The 26,968-nt window shown below is 49.4% G+C and overlaps 2 protein-coding genes across 7 annotated transcripts; both read right to left on the bottom strand.

Annotated features, from left to right (window-relative positions):
• Nucleotides 1–603: 603 nt before the first annotated feature.
• LOC118668853 (putative N-acetyltransferase 8B) lies at nucleotides 604–26,786 on the bottom strand. Of its 2 annotated transcripts, none has more exons than XM_036334113.1 (2): nucleotides 26,680–26,786; nucleotides 604–2,044 (listed from the first exon to the last, which is right to left on the bottom strand). In XM_036334113.1, exon 2 carries the CDS (start codon nucleotides 1,973–1,975, stop codon nucleotides 1,271–1,273), a length of 705 nt encoding a protein of 234 aa, XP_036190006.1. In that variant the 5' UTR covers nucleotides 1,976–2,044; nucleotides 26,680–26,786; the 3' UTR covers nucleotides 604–1,270. The 2 variants fall into 2 exon arrangements, with proteins under 2 accessions (XP_036190006.1, XP_036190004.1); XM_036334111.1 differs by lacking the exon at nucleotides 26,680–26,786 and adding an exon at nucleotides 2,642–2,771 and having other exon boundaries at nucleotides 606–2,044.
• Nucleotides 10,680–26,843, bottom strand: TPRKB (TP53RK binding protein). Of its 5 annotated transcripts, XM_036334110.1 has the most exons (6): nucleotides 26,680–26,843; nucleotides 23,040–23,199; nucleotides 20,669–20,791; nucleotides 19,181–19,357; nucleotides 11,979–11,990; nucleotides 10,680–11,670 (listed from the first exon to the last, which is right to left on the bottom strand). In XM_036334110.1, the coding sequence occupies exons 2-6, from the start codon at nucleotides 23,178–23,180 to the stop codon at nucleotides 10,915–10,917; spliced, it is 1,209 nt and encodes a 402-aa protein (XP_036190003.1). In that variant the 5' UTR covers nucleotides 23,181–23,199; nucleotides 26,680–26,843; the 3' UTR covers nucleotides 10,680–10,914. The 5 variants fall into 5 exon arrangements, with proteins under 5 accessions (XP_036190003.1, XP_036190000.1, XP_036190002.1 ...); XM_036334108.1 differs by lacking the exons at nucleotides 10,680–11,670; nucleotides 11,979–11,990 and adding an exon at nucleotides 18,105–18,231 and having other exon boundaries at nucleotides 26,680–26,810; XM_036334107.1 differs by lacking the exons at nucleotides 11,979–11,990; nucleotides 19,181–19,357; nucleotides 20,669–20,791; nucleotides 23,040–23,199 and having other exon boundaries at nucleotides 10,680–11,689; nucleotides 26,680–26,772.
• Nucleotides 26,844–26,968: the final 125 nt, after the last annotated feature.

Below are 26,968 nucleotides of genomic sequence, written 5' to 3'. Positions count from 1 at the left end.
GTGTGGAATCAGTAAGGCCATTTAATTGTTACCTGAAAAGCCTTTCGGTTCATCAGATTCACTGTGAGCTCCCTGGTCTCCAGCACCAGTGATGCCCACGCGGGAAGTCCTCCTGCGGGGCCACCTGACTGGGCCCAGGGGAGCTGATGGGAGCAGGTCCCTGCCTCTTCCTGCCCCCCTCACGGAGATGGACCCCAGTCCCTGCCGTTACCTACTGAAGCTGGAACACAATGAGGGGGCACAGAGTGTGAGAGGCCCGTAGTCATGAGCAACAAAATACCTGTCGGGCGGATGTGCTGGTGATGCGCCAGCTGGGAAGGGTGCAGGGGGCTGCACACACCCGCCCTGGGCCCAAGCCCACCACACAATGGATCAGACAGTCTCACCAGATGAGGCAGTTCAGTCTAAGGCACCTGTGAGAATCTGGAGCCCCTGGGCATCTGGGGACAAAGGCGGGGTCCCAGGGGTGGCAGATCTGAGGAACTGGCCAGGCCCACTTCCCTTCCAGGCACCACTTTCCCAGCCACCCTTCAGACCTGTGGGGCCATGTGACTGGTCCCAGCCAGTGCGACCAGGGTCCCATGACTGGCAGGTCTAGCCTGGAGGTCAACATCCCACACTCTGTCGCTGGCTGCCTTCTTCCCCGTCAGCAGAGCCTCCCTGTCCCCAACCTTCTCACCTGGAACCACCCCAACTTCTCACCTGGACTCACCCCACTCCTCTCCAAGTCCCTTCGCCAGGAGTCCCTGCAGCGCTAAAGAGGTGGGTCCCTTTCTTCCCGCTGAGTCTGGAATGTTAGCAGGTGTGACACCTGCAGAGGCTTGAAAATGCATTTGCTTGTTTCTGCTTCCCTTGGGCTCATTCAATCACCTGGAAGCCATGCCTGAGCGAGCCTGCTGGAACCTAGGAAAGCCCAGGCACCCTGTCACTCAGCCAACCCCACGGCACGGGAACCAGCCACCCAGGACGTGTGGACAAAGCCGAGACCAAAGAGCTGCCCAGCCAAGCCCCACCTTCATTGCTGACTCACAGAATTCAGCTAAGGAAATGTTTATTATTCTTTTGTGATTGATTTTATGCAATAGTCTTGTGTCAGTAGATAAATGGAACAGAGGCATCTGAAAAAGACTAAATGGAGCAGATCCACCACCATCCCGTGGGGCTCAGATGTTCACAAACAGAAGCTTTACTGTGCTGTCACAGGAGACTCGGGTGAGCTTGTTACTGCGGCAGAGCCTGTCCTGTCCTGACTAATCCACAAGGACACAGATCACAGGCCCTGTCTCTGCCCTGGTGCCTGAGACGCATGAGCAGAGGGGAGCTGGTAGGTTAATTCAAATGCAGGAACAGCAATTAGCTCCCAGCTTTTGGTAAAGAAGTGCTGGCCCGTCTTGCGGAAGCCAAGGCACTGGTAGAGGGCCAGGGCGGAGTACTGCAGCATGCTGGTGCTGAGGACAACCTCACGGTAGCCCTGGTCCCGCGCAAACTGCAGGACGGTCCTGACCAGGGCTTTCGCTATCCCCTGGCCCCGGTGCTCCCAGGCCACGCTTAAGTGAAGCAGCTCCACCTGCTCCTTCCGCAGGGTGGACTCCCCAACTGGCAGAGCTCCCACCGTGCCCACCACCCGCCCCTCACACTCAGCCACCCAGAAGCAGGAGCCTGGCTCACTCAAGTAGGTTTTGCTGATGTCACGCATGTCTGTGCGCAAACAGTTGGACACATACTGGGTCCAGGGGTATTTGGCCAGGAACCTCAGGGCAGCCAGGAGGGTGAGGCCGGCCATGAGGGCCAGGAGCCAGGACCCAGAGACCACAAACAGGGCGAGGGGCCCCCCAAGCAAGAGCACAAGAGTTCGTGGCAGCTTCAGGATGTGACGGAAGGTGGTGGGGGCGTACTCGGCTGCGCCCTTGGAGAACAAGCCCAGGACCCATGGGTGGTCGCTCTCCTGGTATTTGCGGATGTGACAAGGGGCCATGGAGACTGGTGGGTCTGAGCCTCGAAGTCCAGCAGAGAGAGCTAGGCGTCCCTGCACCCTTCCACAGCCCTGGGGAAGAGAGAGGAAGCCAAGTGAGACCCCCGTATCCCACCTCCCGGGAACCACAGAGCCCCTGTCAAGGGCTTGTCATTCTGCTGCTGCCCTGGGAAGTAGGACACAGCCACTGGGAGAAGGTGCAGGGTCAGAAAGACTTGCATTTGACTTGGATCCATTCCTATCTAGCTGTGTGACCTTGGGTATGTTGCCTAACGTCTCTGAGCCTCTTCATCTGTACAACAGTGTAAAATCAAAGCCTGCCTCTGAGGTTGTTCTGAGAATTTGATAAAACAACAGATACATGTACCCTCCCCTCCACCACTTCCCCTCTTCCCGCCTCTCCTCTCAGCCCCTTGCTGCATTGGTGCCACCGTGCAGCAGCCAGAGCATGTGCCCCCTCACCCTTGGTGCCTCTGCCAGGGTCCGCACTTTGCAGGAAGCCTGTGTCCCCAAGCACAGGTCTCCACAAAGGCTCCTTCCCCCGCTTGCAAAGGTGGAGGCTGCTGAGGTGGCCCAAGAGCCCAACCTGGCCCTGCCTTGAGAGCCAGAGGAGGGTCCGGAGCTGCAGGCCACACTCAGAGCCCCGTCCTTCCACCCACGTCCTCTCACCTGTCACCACAAAAGCCTCGAATGTCCAGGGTGGCCTCAGCCTGGCCTCCTCCCTCAGCCTCTGACTGGCATCTGGGAAGACTGTGCAGGGCTGGCTCTAGCTCTGGGACCGGGCCCTGGAGGCCACTCATTGGCTAGCTCCTGGCCATGTTAATCATCAACCCGTGGCAGGGAGCTGGGCAGCGAGCCTGTTCTCCATTCACTTTTGTGATTACGGGTCATCATCTGGGAGCAGGGAAAAGGGTCCGGGACATCTCAGGGGTCTTCCCATTTGGGGTCTGTCTACACCTCCTCCTTCTGGTTTATAGGTCATCGCTCACCCACAAGCCACGCGGCCAGGCGAGGGGTTTTATCCCCTCATCCGTGGGTGGACATACGGGTGGTTTCCCCTCTGGGTTCCTGTGGATGCTGCGGCGGCAGAGCCTGTCCTGTCCTGACTCATCCACAAGGACACAGAGCACCAGGGCCAGGGGATCGCGAAAGCCCTGGTCAGGACCGTCCTGCAGTTTGCGCGGGACCAGGGCTACCGTGAGGTTGTCCTTGTGTGAACACCTGCTTTCTACACCCAGGAGTGGGATCAGAGGGTCGTGTGGTCAATCTGTTTGACATTTTGAGGAACAGCCAAACCATTGTCCAAAATGGCTGCACTGTTTTACTCTTCCACCAATGAGTCTTATTTTACTGTCTGCCTCAGCCACTGCCTGGGACATACAAGGGGCGAGAGCTGGCTTTCACTGAGAAGTTAGATGCCTGGCACTGTGAGAAAGATACTTTCCTATGCTGTGCTATTTTTTATTTTCTTAGAGAGGAAGAGGGAGAGGAGTTTGGCTGCCTCCTGCAACCTAGGTACATACCCTGACTGGGGATCGAACCCGCAACCTTTGGTGTACCGGATGATGCTCCAACCACTGAGCCACCCAGCCAGGGCCTATGATCTGCGTGACATTTACAGCAGCTTAAGAGCTAAGGTTGACATCAATGTCGCCACTTTACAAAAGGGAAACCGAGGCCCGCAAAGTTGAGAAAACCTATAAGCCCCTCAGCGCCTGGCCGGTGGGCCCTTATGCGGAGGCCCCTCCACTCCCAGCCTGCTGGTTTGCCTCCTCGGGGCCTCAGGCTGACCCACAGGCAGTGGTCTGACAAGTGCTCAAAGAATTAGTGGGAAGCTCCTTGTGAGGAAAGCCAGCTCTGTCTGGTGCGTCTTCATCCTTCGAGCCCCTCGAGCCCCTCCCCCCAGAGGGCAGGCCACACCCGGCCAAATTCCAATGTGTGAGGGCTCTCTTCTTCCCTCGGGACCCGGTGTGGGCCCTCGGCTCCACAGAGACTCCCGGCCACTCCCAGCCACATGCTCCCGGTGCCCCTTCCCTCCTGAAGACTTGCTGTCAAATTGCTATTTCTTAACAAGCAACTGCTAACTTACTACAACTGATTCACTCACGCCGGCAGGTACAAGTCCCCTGACAAACAGTTTCATTCATCTTTCTGTGGTCCACAGGCCTGACCAAAGTCGGTAAGTACGCAGACATTGTTATTATTGTGGGATTCATTCATCTGGCACACGTCACCAGTCTGTTCCTTCCTTTTAGTTACCTCGTCGTGTTCCCACCTCCTGCCAGCCTGCCCGCCAAAGGCAAGCAACAGCCAAGGAGAAGGGAGGCTCTTGCTGTTACATAAAACCTCATCCATCAAATTAAACAAACTATTAGCTAAAGACAGGTGAAGGGACATTGGAGTCAGCATTCCAGGTTCTCTTCCTGCTGGGTTCAGTCACTGAGCTCTAAAATTCCCACGGACCATGCCCTCCCTGCTTCTACTTTCTGGAAAAGTCAGTCTCCTACACCTGCCCGAGGGGGTCCCTGCACAGCTCTGTACGTTGCCTTCCCTGGGCCCCCGGCCTCGCCTTTGTCTGCATCCCACGGGCCTGTGTTCAGAAGAAGCGCTCCCCCCAGCACACACACACACACACACACGCATATACACACGCACACACATACACACATGCATACACGCATGCATGCACACGCACACACACACATGCACACACACACATACACACATACATTTGCGTGCGCGCACACACACACACACACACACACACACACACACACACACACACACCCCCCAACATCCTCACTCTGCCAGAGCCCAGGCCCAAGGCCCCGACTCTCACCCAGATCCCAGGTGGGTGCTCCTGCTCCACGGCAGGAAGAGGCACCGTGCCCTCAAGGCCTCCCCTGTCAGGGGCTTGGGCTTAAACACGGCCCCCCCCTCCCCGCCTTGCTAAGGGCAGGCACAGTCCAGCAGCCCCTCTCCCGTGAAAGCCTCTCATCATCTTTGCTCTCCCCAAACTTTTCTATCCTCCTTTTGAATTAAGGAGCCAGCCGGTGGTCCTTGGACCACTGATGGTCCGTGAGGTCCGAAAGGTTGGCGACCGTTGATCTAACTCACCCTTTTTTACTGGATTTTTTAAAAATAGCATAAAATTATTTAAAATGTCCCCTGGCATTTAGTACATTCATTCTGTTGTACAACCACCTGTATTATGTCCCAGAACATGCTAATCGCCCCAAAAGGAAACATGCACATGGTAAATCACCAGTTCCCATTCCCCTCCCCCCTTGACAGCACTTGGCAAACCCCCTAAGCCAGTGGTTCTCAACCTTGGCTGCACATTAGAATCACCTGGGAATCTTTTTAAAATCCTGATTTCTGGGCCTCATCCTCCGGAGATTCTGTTTCTTTGTTATGGGGTGGGGCCACAACATTAGTAACAAAGAAACAGAATTTCCGGAGGATGAGGCCCAGAAATCAGGATTTTAAAAAGCTTCCCAGGTGATTCGAATGTGCAGCCAAGGCTGAGAACCACTGCCCTAAACTGTCTTGATAATCTTCTGTTGTGGTCTCCGACCTCACAGTACATTGCTTATCTATCACATCTGGTGCATCAATCTGAGCTCCAGTTTAATTCGTTACCCACAGGCCACTAGCCGGATGCAAGTGTCCGTCCTCCTCCAGTTCAGACACAGATGCATCCACCTGACAGCTTTGCACCCCTTCTTACAAAGCCATGGGGGGAGAGGTCAGTGCGGGGGAAGGAGGTTTATGTAATACTTTAAACAGTAACGAATTTAAAATAAAATAAAAAGCCATGGTACAGGAGCTCAGAAGATGGCGGCGTAGGTGTGTCTGTACTTGCCGCCTCCCTCAACCACATCAACATTACAACTAAAATACAGAGCAACCATCATCCAAAACCGCTGGAAAGCTGGCTGAATGGAAGTCCTACAACTAGAGACATAAAGAAGAAAGCTCACTGAGGCTGGGAGGAGGTGCGGTGGATCGGAAGAAGCTGGGCCGGCACCCACGTGTGACCCAGAGGAGCAAGCGGTCCCACCCCCACACCAGGCCCCCAGCCCAGGGTCCCAGAGCTGGGACAAGAACTATGGGCTGTAAAAACCAGTGTGGACTGGGGTGCAGAGGCACAGAAGCTGCCAGAGACCCAGCTGTTCCTCTTAAGAGGTTGGCACCACCAACTGAACTTACAAGCTCGGCGTCCTCTGAGCTCCAGTGCCGGGTGAGGCTCTGGGGAACACAGACACATACCAGGAGGAACTGGATTGTCTGGCATCAGGACAGGAACTCAGGGGCGGCTTGCAGGGATCATTGGTCCTATGCTGGGACCTCCCTGGTCGCAGGGCTGACTGGCGGCCAATTCTGTTCGCTCCGCCCTGGTGATTCCCTAAGACCCTGCCTCACCCAATTTATAACCCCTGACCCAGCTGCAGCTTGTTTGAGAGTTTTTACCCTGAGCAAGGGAGTGCACTGACAATCTAGTTCCCCCTGACTGACAATTCCCGGGGGGAAAGTGGTGTGGGGGTGCAGGAAGAGACTGGACAAAAATCGTACACCTATGGATGAGGACAGTGTGTGTGTGTGGGGAGTGGGGTAAGGGCAGAGGGTGGGGTGGGAACTGGGTGGAGGGGAGCTATGGAAGGGGAAAAGAGGAACAACTGTAATAATCTGAAGAATAAAGATTTAATTAAAAAAATAAAATAAAAAATAAAAAAACAAGCGTGGATACGAAGCTTCTTCTGCCCACTGGTTAATCTTACACATTAGCATTAATCCTGGGCAGTTTTCTTCTCAATGCAGCATGGCACTGGCCTCCCAGGGGCCGCTGCTCTGTCTTGGGTCCAAGCTCCCTGCTCCCTGGCGAGGGGGCTGATGTGGCCGAACAGCGGGACCGAGGCCAGGCCACCCAGGCTGCTTACTCCTTGGCCCATCTTCCCCAGATCAAATCCACACTCCCTGCCAATGGAGTCTTCTTATGTTATTTTATTGTTCTGGTACAGTTCACGTTCACTATGATTTTGTATTAGTGTCAGGCATGCAGCATAGTGGTTAAACAATCACATACTTTACTAATTGATGCTCCCCCACCCCTGCTATTTCCAGTACCCACCTGGCACCATACATAGCTACACTGTATTTTATAGTGTCACTGACTATATTCCCTATGCTGTACTTACAGTCCCGGGACTATTTTGTGACTACCAATCTGGACTTCTTTTTTAAAAATATTTTTATTGATTTCAGAGGGGAAGGGAAAGAGATAGAAACATCAATGATGAGAGAGAATCATCGATCGGCTGCCTCCTGCACGCCCTCTACTGGGAACCTAGCCCACAACCCTCACATGTGCCCCTGACCGAAATTGAACTCGGGACCCTTCAGTCCACAGGCAAGTGGCTGTGGGTGGGGCCTTAGGCCTTCTTTTGGATGTTGTGGGTCTCTCTGACCCAGCTGCAGTTTGTTAGGTAATTTTAGATTGCAAAAGGCCAGGCCATTCATATGCAAAAGCCTCTGCCACAGCTTGGATGGGGTGGGGTCTCAGGGAATCAACAGGGTGGAGCAAACAGCTATGGCTGATCCTCAGCCCTGCCCTAAGAGGCCCCGCGTCTCAGTGTCTCAGTGTCCGGGTAATCTCTGCAAGCACCTCTGAGAGAAAGCTGCCCTCGAGTTCTGCCCGCTGCCAGACAGTCCTGTTTCTCCCCGTATGAGTCTGGGTCCCCAGAGACTCGCCCGGAACTGGAGTTCAGGGCCATCGGGAGCTTGTGTCTCCCTCCCGATTGAAAAAGACAACCACGTCCTCCATTGCTAGCCCTTCCCCCGTGCGCCTCCGTACCTCTGCACTTTACTTCCGCACCTCCTCTGAGTCTCAGTGTGCTTTTCTCTTTCCTTCTGGTTGTAGAATTTCCACTCGGCCAGCCTCCCTGTGGTTCTGGGTGATGTCCGTTTTGTCTTTTAGTTGTAGTTTTGAATTTGTTGTGTGCGGCGGCAATTTCAGGTGTTTGCCTATGCCGCCATCTTGGTTTCAACCATGCTTGTTTTTTCCACTTATTTTTCACAAGCATCCAGGCAATGTCCTGCTGTGGCTGAGAACCACCCTTTGATTAGCAGGAATAAACAGCTGTGTCTGCCAGCATGCCAGCAGGATGAACTGCTTCCTCAAGGGTTGCCTCCTCAACCCAATTATCCCTGCCCCTCGCTGAAAAGTGTAGGAATTGAACAGACATAGAGGATGATGGGTAGAGGAGAGGTTGAACGAGAGCGTTCCAGAAGAGGGAACAGTATGTGCGAAGGCCTCAAGCAGAAAGAGAGCTTCCAATTGTTGTTTATTTTCCTCACCTGATGATGTTTATTGATTTTAGATCAGTGCTTCTCAACCTTCTGGCCCTTTAAATACAGTTCCTCATGTTGTGACCCAACCATAAAATTCTTTTTGTTGCTACTTCATAACTGTAATGTTGCTACGGTTATGAATCATAATGTAAATATCTGATACGCAGGATGGTCTTAGGCGACCCCTGTGAAAGGGTCGTTCGACCGCCAAAGGGGTCGCGACCCACAGGCTGAGAATTGCTGTTTTAGAGAGAGAGGGAGGGTGTGAGAGAGCGAGCAAGCAACATCGATCTGTTGCCTCCTGATGCTTCCTGACCCAGTACGCGCCCTGACCAGGACTGAAACCACACCTTTCAGTGCACGGACAACACCCCACCAGCTGAGCCACCAGGCCAGGGCAAGAGCTTCCGTTCACTGAAAGACCGGGAAACGGGCAACACGTGCAGGGGACTGGAGCAGGTGATGGACACGTTCCTATGTATATGTATATGTATATGTATATGTATATGTATATGTATATGTATATGTATATGTATATGTATATGTACATGTACATGTACATGTATATGTATATGTACATGTACATGGATATGGATATGGATATGGATATGTATGTTAGTTTACCTCAGAGAGGAAGAGAGAGGGAGAGAGAGAGAGAAACATCAATGATGAGAATCCTGCATGCCCCTCACTGGGGACTGAGCACCCAACTCAGGCACGTGCCCTGACCAGGAATCGAATGGTGACCTCCTGGGTCATAGGTCGATGCTCAACCACTGAGCAACACTGGCTGGGTGACACATTCCTGGCTTTGTTTTTTAGGAGCAGAAGCCCTGGCCGCTCTGGGAAGCCCTCACCCACGAGGGGTTAAGTGCCCCTCTGATGTCCTACCCTGTTGTCAGTAACACCCTCATCCCTCCACTCATGACCACGAACCTGCCCTTGCCCCTCCTTGGTCCCTCCTCAGCTCCCTGGTCTTGAGCACCAGTGGTGCCCACATGGGAACTCCTCCTGCGGGGCCACCTGACTGGGCCCAGGGGAGCTGATGGGAGCAGGTCCCTGCCTCTTCCTGCCCCCCTCACGGAGATGGACCCCAGTCCCTGCCGTTACCTATTGAAGCTGGAACACAATGAGGGGGCACAGACGTTTGGTTTAAGACCCAGAATCAGGGGCCAGTTAAACAGTGGTCAAGTCTTCTGAGCATCACGGGGAAGTTGTAGGGCGCAGGCCTGCAGGAGGAGGATGGGCTGACAGAGGGGCCTGTGTGGGACCCCAGACCAGGGAGAAGAGGCCTAAATAAAGGGACAAGGTTGAGGCCCAGGGTTTTGGGCAAGAACATGCATGTTGGAGCCACTTTGCTCCTGGTCCCCATTTCGAGGTGATGTGCTTGTTACAAAGCGAGCTGGCAGGAGTGAGCAGGTTTGTGGCCTTGGCTAACATCAGAGATCAGCCAGGAGCAGAGCACACTGCAGGGTTGGAGGCCTGTGTGTCACAAGGCACACCTGAAAAGGCACCTGGATTTCCTGGGTCAACATGGACTCACCAGCTCCTGAACAGCAGCCTCTGGGTTGGGGGGGACCCAGTGAGAGGCTCCAGATCACCTGTGAGCCACCCATGCCGGTGATGCGCCAGCTGGGAAGGGTGCAGGGGGCTGCACACACCCGCCCTGGGCCCGAGCCCACCTCACAATGGATCAGACAGTCTCACCAGATGAGGCAGTTCAGTCTAAGGCACCTGTGAGAATCTGGAGACTCTGGGCATCCGGGGACAAAGGCGGGGTCCCAGGGGTGGCAGATCTGAGGAACTGGCCAGGCCCACTTCCCTTCCAGGACACCACTTTCCCAGCCACCCTTCAGACCTGTGGGGCCATGTGACTGGTCCCAGCCAGTGCGACCAGGGTCCCATGACTGGCAGGTCTAGCCTGGAGGTCAACATCCCACACTCTGTCGCTGGCTGCCTTCTTCCCCGTCAGCAGAGCCTCCCTGTCCCCAACCTTCTCACCTGGAACCACCCCAACTTCTCACCTGGACTCACCCCACTCCTCTCCAAGTCCCTTCGCCAGGAGTCCCTGCAGCCCTAAAGAGGTGGGTCCCTTTCTTCCCGCTGAGCCTGGGATGTTAGCAGGTGTGACACCTGCAGAGGCTTGAAAATGCATTTGCTTGTTTCTGCTTCCCTTGGGCTCATTCAATCACCTGGAAGCCATGCCTGAGCGAGCCTGCTGGAACCTAGGAAAGCCCAGGCACCCTGTCACTCAGCCAACCCCACGGCACGGGAACCAGCCACCCAGGACGTGTGGACAAAGCCGAGACCAAAGAGCTGCCCAGCCAAGCCCCACCTTCATTGCTGACTCACAGAATTCAGCTAAGGAAATGTTTATTATTCTTTTGTGATTGACTTTATGCAATAGTCTTGTGTCAGTAGATAAATGGAACAGAGGCATCTGAAAAAGACTAAATGGAGCAGAACCCCACCATCCCGTGGGGCTCAGATGTTCACAAACAGAAGCTTTACTGTGCTGTCACAGGAGACTCGGGTGAGCTTGTTACTGCGGCAGAGCCTGTCCTGTCCTGACTAATCCACAAGGACACAGATCACAGGCCCTGCATCTGCCCTGGCGCCTGAGACGCATGAGCAGAGGGGAGCCGGTAGGTTAAATGAACTACATGAATAGCAGATAGCCTGTTAATCATGGAGGGGAAATACTGGCCGGTCTTGCGGAAGCCGAAGCGCTGGTAGAGGGCCAGGGCGGAGTACTGCAGCATGCTGGTGCTGAGGACAACCTCACGGTAGCCCTGGTCCCGTGCAAACTGCAGGACGGTCCTGACCAGGGCTTTCGCTATCCCCTGGCCCCGGTGCTCCCAGGCCACGCTTAAGTGAAACAGCTCCACCTGCTCCTTCCCCAGGGTGGGCTCCCCAACGGGCAGAGCTCCCACCGTGCCCACCACCCGCCCCTCACACTCAGCCACCCAGAAGCAGGAGCCTGGCTCACTCAAGTAGGTTTTGCTGATGTCACGCATGTCTGTGCGCAAACAGTTGGACACATACTGGGTCCAGGGGTATTTGGCCAGGAACCTCAGGGCAGCCAGGAGGGTGAGGCCGGCCATGAGGGCCAGGAGCCAGGACCCAGAGACCACAAACAGGGCGAGGGGCCCCCCAAGCAAGAGCACAAGAGTTCGTGGCAGCTTCAGGATGTGGCGGAAGGTGGTGGGGGCGTGCTCAGCCATGCCCCGGGCGAACAAGTCCAAGACCCATGGGCGGTCGCTCTCCTGGTATTTGCGGATTTGATAAGGAGCCATGGGGACTGGTGGGTCTGAGCCTCGAAGTCCAGCAGAGAGAGCTAGGCGTCCCTGCACCCTTCCCGCAGCCCTGGGGAAGAGAGAGGAAGCCAAGTGAGACCCCCGTATCCCACCTCCCGGGAACCACAGAGCCCCTGTCAAGGACTTGTCATTCTGCTGCTGCCCTGGGAAGTAGGACACAGCCACTGGGAGAAGGTGCAGGGTCAGAAAGACTTGCATTTGACCTGGCTCCCTTCCTTTCTAGCTGTGTGACCTTGGGCATGTTGCCTAACCTCTCTGAGCCTCTTCATCTGTACAACAGTATAAAATCAAAGCCTGCCTCTGAGGTTGTTCTGAGAATTTGATAAAACAACAGATACGTGTACCCTCCCCTCCACCACTTCCCCTCTTCCTGCCTCTCCTCTCAGCCCCTTGCTACATTGGTGCCACCGTGCAGCAGCCAGAGCATGTGCCCCCTCACCCTTGGTGCCTCTGCCAGGGTCCGCACTTTGCAGGAAGCCTGTGTCCCCAATCACAGGTCTCCGCAAAGGCTCCTTCCCCCCTGATTGCAAAGGTGGAGGCTGCTGAGGTGGCCCAAGAGCCCAACACCCAACCTGGCCCTGCCTTGAGAGCCAGAGGAGGGTCCGGAGCTGCAGGCCACACTCAGAGCCCTGTCCTTCCACCCACGTCCTCTCACCTGTCACCACAAAAGCCTCGAATGTTCAGGGTGGCCTCAGCCCGGCCTCCTCCCTCAGCCTCTGACTGGCATCTGGGAAAACTGTGCAGGGCTGGCTCTAGCTCTGGGACCAGGCCCTGGAGGCCGCTCATTGGCTGGCTCCTGGCCATGTTAATCATCAACCCGTCAGGGAGCTGGGCAGCGAGCCTGTTCTCCATTCACTTTTGGAATATGGGTCATCATCTGGGAGTGGGGAAAAGGGTTCGGGACAGCCTGAAGGGGCAGCAGGCTTATGAGCAGTCCCTGTAGTTCTGAGTGTGTGGGGGGTAGTGATGGGTGATTAAAGGCCCTTCCCCTGAGATGGCTCAGTTCAGGACTGGGGAGACGTGGAACAATGACCTCCTGGGTAACAGAGTCCGCTCCCCACCCTATTCCAGTGCGCAGGGCAGACAGCCAGTTTGTAGCTTTAATATGTAACCCTTGATGAAGGAGGCAAATCATGTGACCTACCAAACTGCACATAGCACGTCTTGTATTAAAAGCCTTTAATGAATGCATATCCTCATCCCCAGTAATTCCACTTCCGGGAAGCTGTTCTAAAGAGAAACACTCTGGCCAGCGTGACTAGTGATTGAGTGTTGACCTATGAATCAAAAGGTCACGTTGGATTCCTGGTCAGGGCATATGGCCGAGTTGTGGGTTTGATCCCCATTGTGGGGCGGGGAGGAGGCAGCCGATCAATGATTCTCGCTCATCATTGATGTTTCTTTCTCTCTCTCCCCCTCCTTTCCTCTTTCTGAAATCAATAAGAATACATTTTAAAAAATAAAGAAGAAACATGTACCAAGATTTACTTGCAAAGGGGAGGCAAAAATTTGAAAGCAACACAAATGTGTAATAAAGGAACTACATATGCGAAATGTTACACATCAATAAAACGAACGTGTCTGTGAGGGCAGGGGAAGAGGAGCACAGCATCTGGGGTCACAGATCTGAAACTTAACCCTGACCACAGCATTTTGAGCTTTGAGGGGAGCAGCATCTCTCAGCTTCAGAGGAAACATGCAGTTACTTATTTGTTTAAAATATACAGGAAGGACACAAAATCGATCTATTATGCCCAAAAATATTTAAACTGACTCAAATCACAAACAATTCCAAATTGTGGAATTCTGAAAGACATCTGGGGTACTCTTTTTTTTTTTTTAATTAAATCTTTATTGTTCAGATTATTACATTTGTTCCTCTTTTTTTCCCCCCATAACTCCCCTCCTCCCAGTTCCCGCCCCACCCTCCGCCCTCACTCCCCACCCACTGTCCTCATCCATAGGTGCACAATTTTTGTCCAGTCTCTTCCCGAATCTCCCACACCCCTTTCCCCTCCAGGAATAGTCAGTCCATTCCCTTTCTATGTCCCTGATTCTATTATAATCAACAGTTCATTCTGTTCATCAGATTATTTATTCACTTGATTCTTAGATTCACTTGTTGATAGATGCATATTTGTTGTTCATAATTTGTATCTTTACCTTTTTCTTCTTCTTCCTCTTCTTAAAGGATACCTTTCAGCATTTCATATAATCCTGGTTTGGTGGTGATGAACTCCTTTAGCTTTTCCTTATCTGTGAAGCTCTTTATCTGACCTTCAATTCTGAATGATAGCTTTGCTGGATAAAGTAATCTTGGTTGTAGGTTCTTGCTATTCATCACTTTGAATATTTCTTGCCACTCCCTTCTGGCCTGCAAAGTTTCTGTTGAGAAATCAGCTGACAGTCGTATGGGTATTCCCTTGTAGGTAACTGAGTTTCTTTCTCTTGCTGTTTTTAAGATTCTCTCTTTATCTTTTGCTCTTGGCATTTTAATTATGATGTGTCTTGGTGTGGTCCTCTTTGGATTCCTTTTGTTTGGGGTTCTCCGCGCTTCTTGGACCTGTAAGTCCATTTCTTTCACCAGGTGGGGGAAGTTTTCTGTCATTATTTCTTCAAATAGGTTTTCAATATCTTGCTCTCTCTCATCTTCTGGCACCCCTATAATTCTGATGTTGGTACGCTTGAAGCTGTCCCAGAGGCTCCTTACACTATCCTCGCATTTTTGGATTCTTTTTTCATTTTGCTTTTCCGGTTGGGTGTTTTTTACTTCCTCGCATTTCAAATCATTGACTTGATTCTTGCGCTCCTCTGGTCTGCTGTCAGGAGTCTGTATAATATTCGTTATTTCAGTCCGTGTATGCTTAATTTCTAGTTGGTTCCCCAATATAAGATCGAGGGTCTCATTAGTTTTCTTGTAGATCTCATTAAGTTTATCGGCAGCTTCTAAACAGTTCTTGAGAGACCTTAAAAGTGTGGTTCTGAACTCTGTATCTTCCATTGACAATTTTGTCCTGTTTCTTTGTCTCCGCATTTTGTTATGCTTCCTTGGTGCACCCCCTAGTGGTCTTTGTTCGCAGTCTTATAGTTAAATCTTGATTGTTGTAGCTAATTCCAGGGAGGGTTTGACCTCCAGGCCAAGTGGCTATGGGAATCAGCTGTGTCAGCAGTGAGAGAACTTCTGTCCTCTAGGGAGGTGCTAATCTAGCCTTTGCCTGAGGCTATCCGGCAAATGCCTCAGTGCAGGGCTTGGGCGGGGCGGGTCGAACAGGATCAACAGGGTGAGCCGGAGAGAGCAGTTATGGCGGCTCTCAGTCCTGTCCCCAGGGGCTCTGCCTCTCTGAGTCCCAGCACCCGCTGCAAAGCTCGGAGAGAAAGCTGCACTCGCTCTGACCGAAGCCAGACAGTCCCGCTTCTCCCGTTTGAGTCTGGGTGGCTAAAGACTCGCCCGGATCTGGAGCTCAGAGTCTGCGACTCCCTCCCGATTGAAAACGCCAACCGCGCCCTCCGCTCCCAGCCCGCTCCGCACCTCAGAATTTGACTTCAGCACTGCGCCTCCTCTGAGTGTCCGTATGCGTTTCTCTTTCCTCCTAGTTGTAGGACTTCCACTCAGCCAGCGTTCCTGTGGTTCGGGGTGATGTCCGTTCCGTCTTTTAGTTTCACTTTTGAAGTAGTTGTTCAAAGCAGCAAACTCCAGCGTTAACCTATGCCGCCATCTTGGTTCTCTCCTATTCTGTCATCTGGGGTACTCTTAAAACAATCTCAACATTACTTTTTTTTAAAGAATTGTTCTAAAGGAGAAGAAGAGCCACGACAAGCACAATGCAGGGTGAGTGCCTCAAGGACTGCAACTTACTTTTAAATAATATTTGCAATGGTTTTGTACACTTGAAATTTTTTGAAATAGACTTGAGAGACCAAGTCTGGTTTTTCGCTGGCAAAATCCCCTGGGGTTGCAATGAAGACTAAGTGAGGGAGTGCATTAAAGTGCTGAGCAGAGTGCATGCAGGAAACATTAGCTGTGTGCTTCTGCACTTGAGGAGCCGCCCTGAGGGCGTTCCTTCCAGCTGTGCAGTGACCCACAGAGCACACGCTGAGATGAGGCCGTCAGCCGGCCGAGTCCCAGAGTCACTGCAAGTCTTCCTGCCGATTCACGCTGGCTACACAGAGTGAGCAAGGAGCTTTGTCATGTGAAGCCAATGAGCTTTAGGGATCGGAATTGCAGCCTAATCTAACCCAGAACTCCTCAAACCACAGTCCTCGGTCATCCTGCCCATCATTTATTTCCAGTTTTACTGGAAAACAACCACATTCATCATTCATGTATGGACTGTGGATGCCCCTGCACTACAACAGTGAGAGCTGAGTAGATGCAACAGAGACCATTTGGCCTGTAACGCTGTAAATATTTACTATCTGGCCCTTCACAGAAAGGTTTGCCAGCCATGACCTAGTCTACCCTGACTGATACAATCAAAATGAAAAAAAAAAACCCAAATCACTTATAAAACATGATTTTACATTAGCGGTAGGACCTTGGGAAAGTTACCATAATATTTTAGTGGCCGAGTGTAAAATGAGGGTAATAACAGCATCTATCCCAAAAAGTGTTATGAGCTAGTGTTTATAAAATCACTAAGGCAGCCCTGACCAGTTTGGCTCAGTGGCTAGAGCATCAGCCTGTGGACTCAAGGGTCCCGGGTTCGATTCCGGTCAAGGGCATGCACCTTGGTTGCGGGCACATCCCCAGTAGGGGGCAGCTAATCGATGTTTCTAACTCTCTATCCCTCTCCCTTCCTCTCTGTAAAAAAATCAATTATATATTTAAAAAAATCACTAAGGCAAAAACCTAGTACCTTGTAGACATCCAACAAATGTTTGCATTTACTATTCCAATTATATAAAAACTAGAGGCCCGGTGCATGGATTCATGCACCTGTGGGGTCCCTCAGCCTGGCCTGCACCCTTTTGCAATCCAGGATCCCATCAGTGCAAGATTGGGGCCAGGTAGGGCTCCAGGGCGTATCTGGCCTGTCTCACCCAGTCCCAATTGGGGCCAATGGGGCTGGCCAGTTGGGGAGGGGCCACAGGAAGTTGGCCAGCTGGGGAGGGATTGAGGGAGGGTTCCAAGGTGTGTCTGGCCCGTCTTGCCCAGTCCCAATCGGCCGAACCTGAGCAGCAAGGTAACCTACAGGTTGGATCGTCTGCCCCCTGATGGTCAGTGTGCATCATAGCTACTGTTAATCGGTGGACTGGTCAAATGGTCAACCGGTTGCTTAGGCTTTTATATATATAGATAAAATATATCTGAATGGAAATACAAGACTAGAATAACAAATAACACTAACAGTGATTATCTTTGAAAATATTAACAGGTAGAAATAGAAGGTTTCCCCCGTTATACCATCCTGTTTTAAAATTTTCTATAATAAACACATATAAATCCTATATAATAAAACCCTAATATGCAAATTGATTGAATGACAGAAGGACCGGCCACTATGACATGCACTGACCACCAGGGGGCAGATGCTCAATGGAGGAGCTGCCCTCAGTCGGGGCCATAGGAGGAGGCAACCGGTGGCGGCAGCAGGGAGCAGGGTCAGCCAGCAGGCAGCACCAGTACCACCAGCCAAGGCAGGTGCCAGTGGGGACTCACCCCACCAGTCACCGCACAGATTGGCCCTGATCACCAGCCAGGCCTAGGGACCCTACCCTATGTATTGGGTACAGCTTTATATTTAAAAATTAAAACCTGGCAAGGCTACTCTAACACTGAAAAAACGGGATGATGCAGCGATGACATGCATGGACTCTGGCTTGCACATTTTGTGGTCAGCCCTGATTCTGACACTTATAACTGTGTGACAAAGCCAATTACTTAACTTCTCTCTGCTTCAGTTTTTCCACCCATAAGATGGGGAAAATGGTACTACTGCCTCAGAAGGATCATGTTATGTACCACTTTTTATAATCAGGGCAAAAAATGTAGCTGCCCATACAACAGCAAGATGCCTTTTTAAAAAATATATATATTTCTATTGATTTCAGAGAGGGAGGGAGAGGGAGAGATAGAAACATCAATGATGAGAGAGAATCATTGATTGGCTGCCTCCTGCATGCTCCCTATTGGGGATCAAGCCGCAACCCCAGGCATGTGCCCTTGACTGGAATCGAACCGGGGACCCTTGGTCCTCTATCATGTCCTCTATCCATGGAGACAAACCAGCTAGGGTGGCAAGATGCCTTTCACCTGCATGAAATTATGGTCACTGGTGCATGCAGCATCCCAGATTGTGAGGGATGTCTGTCTGCTGGTTTAGGCCTGTAAACTGGCAGTTGGACATCCCCCGAGGGGTCCCGGATTGTGAGAGGGCACAGGTCGGGCTGAGAACATCCCCCACCCCCGAACGAATTTTGTGCACCAGGCCTCTAGTTTTATTATAAGAAAAGAAAAAGTAACGTTTTTTATAAATGCTGAACATTTTTAATGTTTCTGACATTTCACAAAACATCTTTTGTTGACATTCTACAAATGACAGCATCCAATAATGTCCCAATCCTTTCTTCTTGTGAAGATAGTTTATATATCTATAAAAATAAAATACAAATTATGGCATTCTAATATATTCATGCACTACTAACTTTTATTACACAAACCTGTAAGTGAAATCATTTATCATTCAATTATTGGGATAACAGTATGAAATTAAAATGTGACTAAAATATGCAAAGTAGATGCATCACATATGTCAAAAGTGCCCTTTAAATTGAAATTATGGTGGTAGCTCTCTAAACCTAGTAACTAAATTTGAACCAGTTTAAAGGCATACACACTAGCTTCATACTAAATGTATGTTATATTACAAATGTAATATAACTATGTAAGCTTGACATCTAAAGTTGTCTATTCTTTCTTAGTTAGAAAATGCTTTTATCAACCAAGTTTCTAATTATATTTTACACAAACCTGCCTCTTCCAGTTCTTCGCATCTATAATAATTTTTCAAGTAATTTTAAATTATGTTAACCTTTCTTAAAAGTTCAAAAAAACGCCACGCTGGGTGGCTCAGTTGGTTGGAGCGTTGATTCCCGGTCAGGGCACATACCTAGGTTGTGGGTTCTATCCCCAGTCAGGGAGCACATGGGAGGCAAGGGATTAATGTTTCTCTCTCTCTCTTCCTTTGTCTAAAAAAATAATAAATGGATTGAAAAAAAAAAGTTCAGCCCTAACCGGTTTGGCTCAGTGGATAGAGCGTCAGCCTGCGGACTAAAGGATCCCAGGTTCGATTCCGGCCAAGGGCATGTACCCTGGTTGCGGGCACATCCCCAGTAGGAGGTGTGCAAGAGGCAGCTGATTGATGTTTCTCTCCCATCGATGTTTCTAACTCTCTATCCCTCTCCCTTCCTCTCTGTAAAAAATCAATAAAATATATTTAAGGAAGAAAAAAAGTTCGAAAAAGAAAAAAGTAGCATAGGTTAGCAATAGCAAACAGCATTGGTATCATTCCTCATCTATCACCTTTTTGGATTTACAAACCTTTTTGACTTCTGTAATATTTGTTATTTCAGGAAGATTTTTCAGGGAAACTTGCTGACCTTCTACCTTAGCTATTAGGTCTTCTTTATCTATTTGTTTTTCTCCATCTTCAATGTAAACAATTAGAACTGAAGTGTCATTTGCTGAGATACCGAATTTTTTCAAAGCCTCTGAAATCTGGGGGGGAAAAAGACAATGAAGCAATAGTTTCTATGTCTGAAGCACCTCACCATCGTTCTTCCTGCTCAGGGTATTTTCATATCCTGGGAGTTCTCTCTGCCTAGTTTTTATCTTCAATAATCCCTTCCCAACATCTACCAGTTCTGCCTCTACAGCACTCTGCTCATCCTGTGGAATCAAGCTCAAACTTCTTTGCAAGGAACACCAATCACCCCTCCTCCGGCCGGTGACCCTCAGTCCTGCACTCCTGCCGACTAGACTGTTTGGAGATCCCATCATGTCACACTTCATTGCCTGTGTGCTCACTGTTTGTGCTCTGCCTGGAGTGCCCTCACCCTCAAGGTGCAGTTCAAAGGTCACTCCCTTCTGCACCCTCCTCCTTACAGAAAAATTGTTCTTTGCTGTTCCCACAGATGTGAATTATCATTCCCATCAGATCATTGATCTTAGGGCATTCGGACTTCCGTCTTGTTCACCTGCCTTCCTCAGGACGTATCTGTTCCTTCTGTTCCTAGAACTGAATAGCACAGGGACAAACAGGTGTCCACTGAATGGAATCGTTTCTTCAATTATTTCAAATGTTCTCAAAGAAACAATAATTACCTGGTAATTTTTCCTCCAGGTACTGGGGGATTCTATTATCATGCATTTCATGAATATTTCAAACATCTGTATTTTAAACCATAGCACAGGTTTCCTAAGTTTTCTTTTGATGACATTAGTACCTGGTTGTGTTATTAATAGTAGTGGTAATACTAAAACTTCATCAGCAAAATTTCAGCTATTTTTTATTTTTATGTGTCACATGTGGAATGTCTTTAGCTCAAAACTTTTGAGTTACTATTAGTATCTCAAATCACAAACTCTTTCTACACACTGAGTGTGGGAATGAGCATGTGTTAAGGGCTGTTCTAGGTAGCAGGCAGGCTTCTTGTAAATGGAAAAGACATGGGTTCTACCCTCAAGTTTACAGGAAGAATTAAAAATGCATACGATAGCACTCAAATATCCATGCCTATTGTTTTATCATTTAGATTCAGATGTCACTTACAGGGATCTTCCTGATCCTATACAGATAAAACTATGCTCACTTAATTTAGCAAAACTTTTGTTTGCTCAAATGCAAAGTGAGTCCAAAGCTTATTTTTCTAGCAAAAGGCAGAGCTAAACCTCAACTCTCTGTCCAGACCTCTCTTCACTACTCCATTGGTTTGCTACTAACAATAGACTTACAGGAATTCTGGGGAACACTCATAGTATCAAGACAAGGTGAGCAGAAATAAAGTTAAGTAAATCCATATTAATTACATTGTTATTTGGGGACAGGTTGAAAATAATTTCAGTAGATAGAGTTCTCGTCTTCATTTTTCCTAGTTTGTAGAGATGAACTGCTTTGTTTGCTGCCACAAGTATCTGAAATGGATCGACAATCTACCAAAAAAAACACACAAAACAACACAAAACAAACAAACCAAAAAGAATTACACACAGAGAATCTGGAGTACTGTGAAGTCACATGCCCTATCTCATGATAACTCCAAGGTCAGGCTGTTTTACTTCATCACAATTCCTATAAACTGTACTTTCAAAATTGCTATCTCAAGGACCTGGGTGTTCAGAAAATCATAGAATTTTAAAGCTGCAATGAACTTAAATAGTAAAACAAATTAAAAATAACATTTATCAAGGGCTAATATTATGGGAAAGGTCATATTCTAAACACTTTATACTTCTACTAGAGGCCCGGTGCACGACATTCGTGTACTGGAGGGTGTGGAGGTCCCTCAGCCCGACCTGCACCTTCTCCAATCTGGGAGTTTCTGTCTGTCTTTGAATCATATGAGCGAACTGTCTGAGACCCCAACTCAGTTTGGTTTGTTGCTCACAGAATAATAGAGGCATTTTTTTTTTCTTTGCTTCATTGGTGGAGATTTCCTGGAAGTTTTAGGATATCTTCCCTTTAATTTTTCCTAGACACTCTGATTTTACTTATGTCTCTCACCTTTGCTTTCCCTCCATCCCCCACCGCAACAGTAACTTGCTCCAGGCTCACTCTGTTTTAGAGCAGTGGTTCTCAACCTTCCTAATGCCGCGACCCTTTAATACAGTTCCTCATGTTGTGGTGACCTCCAACCATAAAATTATTTTTGTTGCTACTTCATAACTGTAATTTTGCTACTGTTATGAATCGTAATGTAAATATCTGATATGCAGGATGTATTTTCATTGTTACAAATTGAACATAATTAAAGCATAGTGATTAATCACAAAAACAATATGTAATTATATATGTGTTTTCCGATGGTCTTAGGTGACTCCTGTGAAAGGGTCGTTCGACCCCCAAAGGGGTCACGACCCACAGGTTGAGAACCGCTGCTCTAGTGTCTAGGAGATCCATCTGCCACCATAACTACAATTCCCAGCATTCCTGGTGCTCCCCGCACTCTGTGCTTTCGCTTCCGGTCCTGGGGCTGCCAACAGAACTATTATTCCCAGAATTCCTGGTGCTCCCCGCGATCTTGGTTTTCCCTTCCTGCTCTGTCTCCATCACTGGCCTCCCACTCTGCCAAGTCCTCCAAGCCGCCAGCTCTCCCTCTCTGCTCTCTGCCTGGTGGCTTGGGGGGCGCGGCTCCCTCAGTTACTGGGAGCGACCAAGGGAGCCATGTCCCCCCAAGCCTCCGGCTCTTCCACTGTGTTCTCCACCTGGCACCTGTGTATGCAAATTAACCTGCCATCTTTGTTGGGTTAATTTGCATACTCACTCCTGATGGGCTGGTGAGCACAGCAGAGGGATGGCCAATTTACATGTTTCTCTTTTATTATATAGGATTATCCTTTAATTCTTAAAACTACCCTATGAAATCAGTATACTTATTCACCTGCAGAAGATGAAACAAAAGTAGCGAATCTCTGGGTTTGAATACCAGCTGTGTCACCAACGACCCGGGCAAATTCCTTAGTGTTTTGTTAGGTGGAGGTAATCATAGTACTTACTTCACAGAGTTGTTGTGAAGTGAGTTAGTATATGTAAAGCACTTAGAATGATGCCAGAACAGAGTAAACACTATATAGACATTGGCTACCATTTGTGCCAAGTCCTAACCACTGGCAGAGTTGGGATGAAGTCCTGCAACATGATTCCACAGCGTGTGCTCGTCAGCGCTATACGATGCCTCTTTGCAGAGATTTTCCAGTTCAGGTGAGAAATGGAGATCCAGGCATCTGCCTTATGAAGCCAGACCACACCTTTCTCACCTCCTAGTGCAGCGCCTGAAACTTCAGCTTCTATTAAACTCAAGGCTGCCCAAGTCTGACTCCACTCCACAGCTTGGACAAGAACTTCTTACAGCCGAAACCGGTTTGGCTCAGTGGATAGAGCGTCGGCCTGCGGACTGAAAGGTCCCAGGTTTGATTCCGGTCAAGGGCATGTACCTGGGTTGCGGGCATATCCCCAGTAGGAGATGTGCAGGAGGCAGCTGATCGATGTTTCTCTCTCATCGATGTTTCTAACTCTCTATCCCTCTCCCTTCCTCTCTGTAAAAAATCAATAAAATATATTTTTTTTAAGAAAAAGAACTTTTTACCCGAAGATGGTGGTTTTAAGCTAGCCTATTAGATCATGAAAAACTAACATATTCTTAAATGTCCGTATGTCTCATTCATTCTCACTTGTACTTACCACTGTAGGGTTTATCAATGAACTATCAATAGCACCTTCCATGGCCTTTTTTCTCAAGTCTCCAGCATTTTTTACATCTTTAAATAACAGAAGGGTCACCCTGCATTCCGGAAATAGGTCCAGCTGATGTGTTAACTGCATTTCATAGATAAACAGGATTCTATTGCATAAAACCAAAAAGACCAAAAAACTTCTTTTGTTTAAAAGTTAACATTAGAATTCATAACAAACTTCCTTGCTAATAAATTTAATGATACAACTGCTAAACTAGAAAAATCCACCCCAAGCACATCTGGCTTCCTCATGGGATCTTCTCTTCCTCACCTGCTGAGCTCTCTGTAGCTGCCTTTACTGGGAAAGGACCGTGGCTGCGGCCCGCTGCCCTGTCGTGCAGGTGGGGAAGCTCAGAGGCATGGCTGAGGGCAGCTTCCCCAGCAGCTGACTAGGAGCAGAATATCAGGAATTCTTTAGGCTGCAAGTCACCTACCGTGTTAACAAAACAGAGTGGGGAAGGGCATGTAATAATAGAGCCACAGCTGTCTAAAAGTTAATCACTTACTAACTACACATAAGGTTTCTTACAGACCCTGGGAAACTGGAGGATGAAACAAGGCTATAAAAAGATGAGCTGCCTCGATGGGCCCACCACTCAGAAAAGAAATACATTTTGAGAACAGACCAAGGACAGGACATGCTTCGATTTGGTTGCTGTGCCCAGACCCTGACCCCCTCTGGGAGTTTATCTCAGGAACGCTGACCATTTTCCAGCCCCAAGGACGGGCTGAGCTGTTTATAACATCATAAAAGATTAGCCACCTTGTTACCGGACTTTGAGCTCCTGAAGGCCGGACAGCAGACTTTACCCTCCCCTCTTCATGCTACACGTGCAGCTCATGGCTGCATGTTGCTAGCTATCTTCTTCCTGTGTGTATATAAACAGCCACCTGGCAAGGGGGGGTCAGAGCAGAATTTCCAGGGTGACGGACTGGTCTCCCCATACAGCCAGCATTATGGAATGAACGCTCATATGTAATCCAACCCTGTCTCTGCATAATTTGGCTCAAGCAGTGACAGGTGGCCTCGGACCCATTGTGTCCGGTTTCAAAACCTGTCTTCTACACGGCCTTTTAAAACTTTCTGATCTCACCTTTTTATTTGTCTTTTAGCAAAACCTAGACACATATTAAGGGAGAAAATAATTTTGTAAATAAAAGTGTGACATGACTTAAAGTCATTTCACACATGGAATTTCAGCAGAGAAGGCACATTATTAAATAATCCGTAATATTGGCCCTTTCTTAGACATAATTTAACGAGGAAAGGGAAGGGTATATACAAAGACATGAAAGAAGCATAAGAGAGTTTGAATAATGAGAAAGACATAACTATCCTAGATGGAAAAACAAAGTCTTGCAAAAATTTGATCTTTAACACATTGTATGCGGGAAACGTATTTATACGTTTTACGTTGACTGGTAGTAGGGCGCGGGATACGTATTAATACATTTTTTATAGACTAGCGGTAGAATGCGGGTAACATATAAATACGTTTATTTTTATACTTTTTTATTGCTCAGTGGCTAGAGTGTCGGCCTGGGGACTGAAGGGTCCCAGGTTCAATTCCGGTCAAGGGCATGTACCTTGGTTGCGGGCACATCCCCAGCGGGGAGTGTGCAGGAGGCAGCTGATTGATGTTTCTAACTCTCTATCCCTCTCCCTTCCTCTCTGTAAAAAATCAATAAAATATATTTTTTAAAAACACCTATAGTCTTCAAGAGTAAAGACAAAAATAGTAATAAATAACATTAAATAAAAACCTCTGATTGGAAAACAAAACATAGAATTCAGCATAAATCATGGGTTTTTATAAAAGGTGCACACACACAAATTTAAAGGAAAATACACCAAAAAGTTATCTCTAACTTGACGGAATTACATCTGACTTTTTCTGTTACAATCAGGAAAAGAAATATCTGTAAATAATGTTCTGGCACATACCAGTCCAATCTTTATTGTCATAATGTCCAATGGGGAAAAAGCAGATACAAAAAGACATAATGAATATATTCCCAGTTATACAAAAAGATGCAGAAGACAAAAACATGAAGGAAATACACCAAAAATGGCCATCTTGGGTAGTTGGATGATAAATTTTTTGCTGTCCTACATAAAAATATTTTGTGTGTATGTTCTGAGTTTTCTACAGAGAGCACACAAAATTTATTAAGTACATATAATCATGGAGGAAAAAATACTTCCTGTGGTTTCAGTGTTTACACTAGAGGAAAAGGAAATTGTTTTGAATTCACTCACTTAGGCCAGAAACTTAGAATCGTTATCACTTAAACAGCATATCTAATCCATAAAGACTTGCCAATTTTACCTCTTTTGAAAAATGCATTTTTATTGATTTCAGAGAGGAAGGGAGAGGGAGAAACATCCATGATGAGAAAATCACCGGTTGGCTGCCTCTTGCACACGCCCCATCAGGGTCCAGCAGGGAACCCCACCCGGACCTCCTGGCCGCTGGGACCGCGCTCAGCCTCAGGTACCATCCGGACGACATTAATGAAACCATCCCTGAACGCCTCAGCCTCCAAGAGAGGAGGTAATCCCCACACAGGCTCTATTTTATTTTATTATTTTTTAAAAAATTGAAGCAGGGGTAGTGATTTTCTTTTCTTTTCTCGCCCTGGCTGGGTTGGCTCAGTGGATGGGGCCTGGCCTGCGGACTGAGGGGTCGCAGGTTCCATTCCGCTCAAGGGCACGTGCCTGGGCTCCGCCGGGTCCCCAGTGGGGGGCGTGCAGGAGGCAGCCGGTCAGTGACTCTCATCATTGATGTGTCTCTCCCTCTCCCTTCCTCTCTGAAATCAATAAAAATATATTTTTTAAAAATAAAAGTAGCCGAAACCGGTTTGGCTCAGTGGATAGAGCGTCGGCCTGCGGACTGAAAGGTCCCAGGTTCGATTCCGGTCAAGGGCATGTACCTGGGTTGCGGGCACATCCCCAGTGGGAGATGTGCAGGAGGCAGCTGATCGATGTTTCTCTCTCATCGATGTTTCTGACTCTCTATCTCTCTCCCTTCCTCTCTGTAAAAAATCAATAAAATATATTAAAAAATAAAATAAAAGTAAATAAAAAATATTCTCACCTGAGGATATGTCTACTTATTGATTTGAGAGAGAACCGCACTCCCCTCCCGGCCGGGGTCCCCTCCGGACCGCGCTCTCCGCGGCCGCAATGGCCGTCCCCGCGCCGCCCCACCCCCCACCCCCGCCCCGCTCTGCCTCTGGGTCAGGGGCCACCGACCCACTTCCTTCCTCCCTTCAGCCCGCTGTCAGGAGTCCATTTAGCAGCGACCCCGAGCTGGACTCTATTACACGGGCTCCTTCTCGGCCCTCGTCACACTTGGCATTGAGCGGGGGCGTCTCGCGTCCCGGGCTGTGCGCTCCCTGAAGGGGGACCGAGTCCTTCACTTCCGGGCTGCATCCCAGGGCCCGGCTTCGGGAGGCGCTTCATAAACGAGGCGCGGGGAACGCCAGGCGTCGTCTCAAAGGTCCCCGGTCCCAGCGGCCCAGCACCGGCCCACCCCCAGCCCGCCTCCTTCCAGCCCGCCCGACCCGCTCCCGCGGGGACTCACCGCCGCCTCCCGCGTCCGTCTCGGAAGATCGTCCCCTCGGAAACAAAGCGGCGCCTTCTCCCCGCCCTCCTCCGGTCAGCTTCTCTCCGGATCCCCACGGAAGGAAGGTTCCGGCCTCCGGTCCCACCCGCCCTTCCGCAGATCTTTCTCCCCAAGGCGGTCCCCAGACGCAGACAGCCGGGTTCCGCCCGTCACTTCCGGCGAGGGGGCTGCAAGGACCCGCGGGTGGGCAGCTGAGGCCTGGGTGCGAGTCTCAGCCTCGTCCCTAACCCTTGTTGGGTCTTGGACG

Source organism: Myotis myotis, unplaced genomic scaffold, assembly GCF_014108235.1.
Source record: "Myotis myotis isolate mMyoMyo1 unplaced genomic scaffold, mMyoMyo1.p scaffold_m19_p_14, whole genome shotgun sequence".
In the NCBI taxonomy this organism is placed as follows: domain Eukaryota; kingdom Metazoa; phylum Chordata; class Mammalia; order Chiroptera; family Vespertilionidae; genus Myotis; species Myotis myotis.
This window is presented reverse-complemented; position numbering and strand designations above follow the sequence as displayed.

What these genes read in the sequence shown, in the direction of transcription:
- TPRKB (XM_036334110.1), bottom strand. Translation starts at nt 23,180, where the DNA reads ATGCAGTTAACACATCAGCTGGACCTATTTCCGGAATGCAGGGTGACC. An exon ending in CATTGATAAACCCTACAGTG is followed by an intron (nt 20,792 to 23,039) that starts GTAAGTACAAGT and finishes TTTTTTTGGTAG; the next exon opens with ATTGTCGATCCATTTCAGAT. An exon ending in ACCTGTCCCCAAATAACAAT is followed by an intron (nt 19,358 to 20,668) that starts GTAATTAATATG and finishes TTTCCCCCCCAG; the next exon opens with ATTTCAGAGGCTTTGAAAAA.
- LOC118668853 (XM_036334113.1), bottom strand. Translation starts at nt 1,975, where the DNA reads ATGGCCCCTTGTCACATCCGCAAATACCAGGAGAGCGACCACCCATGG.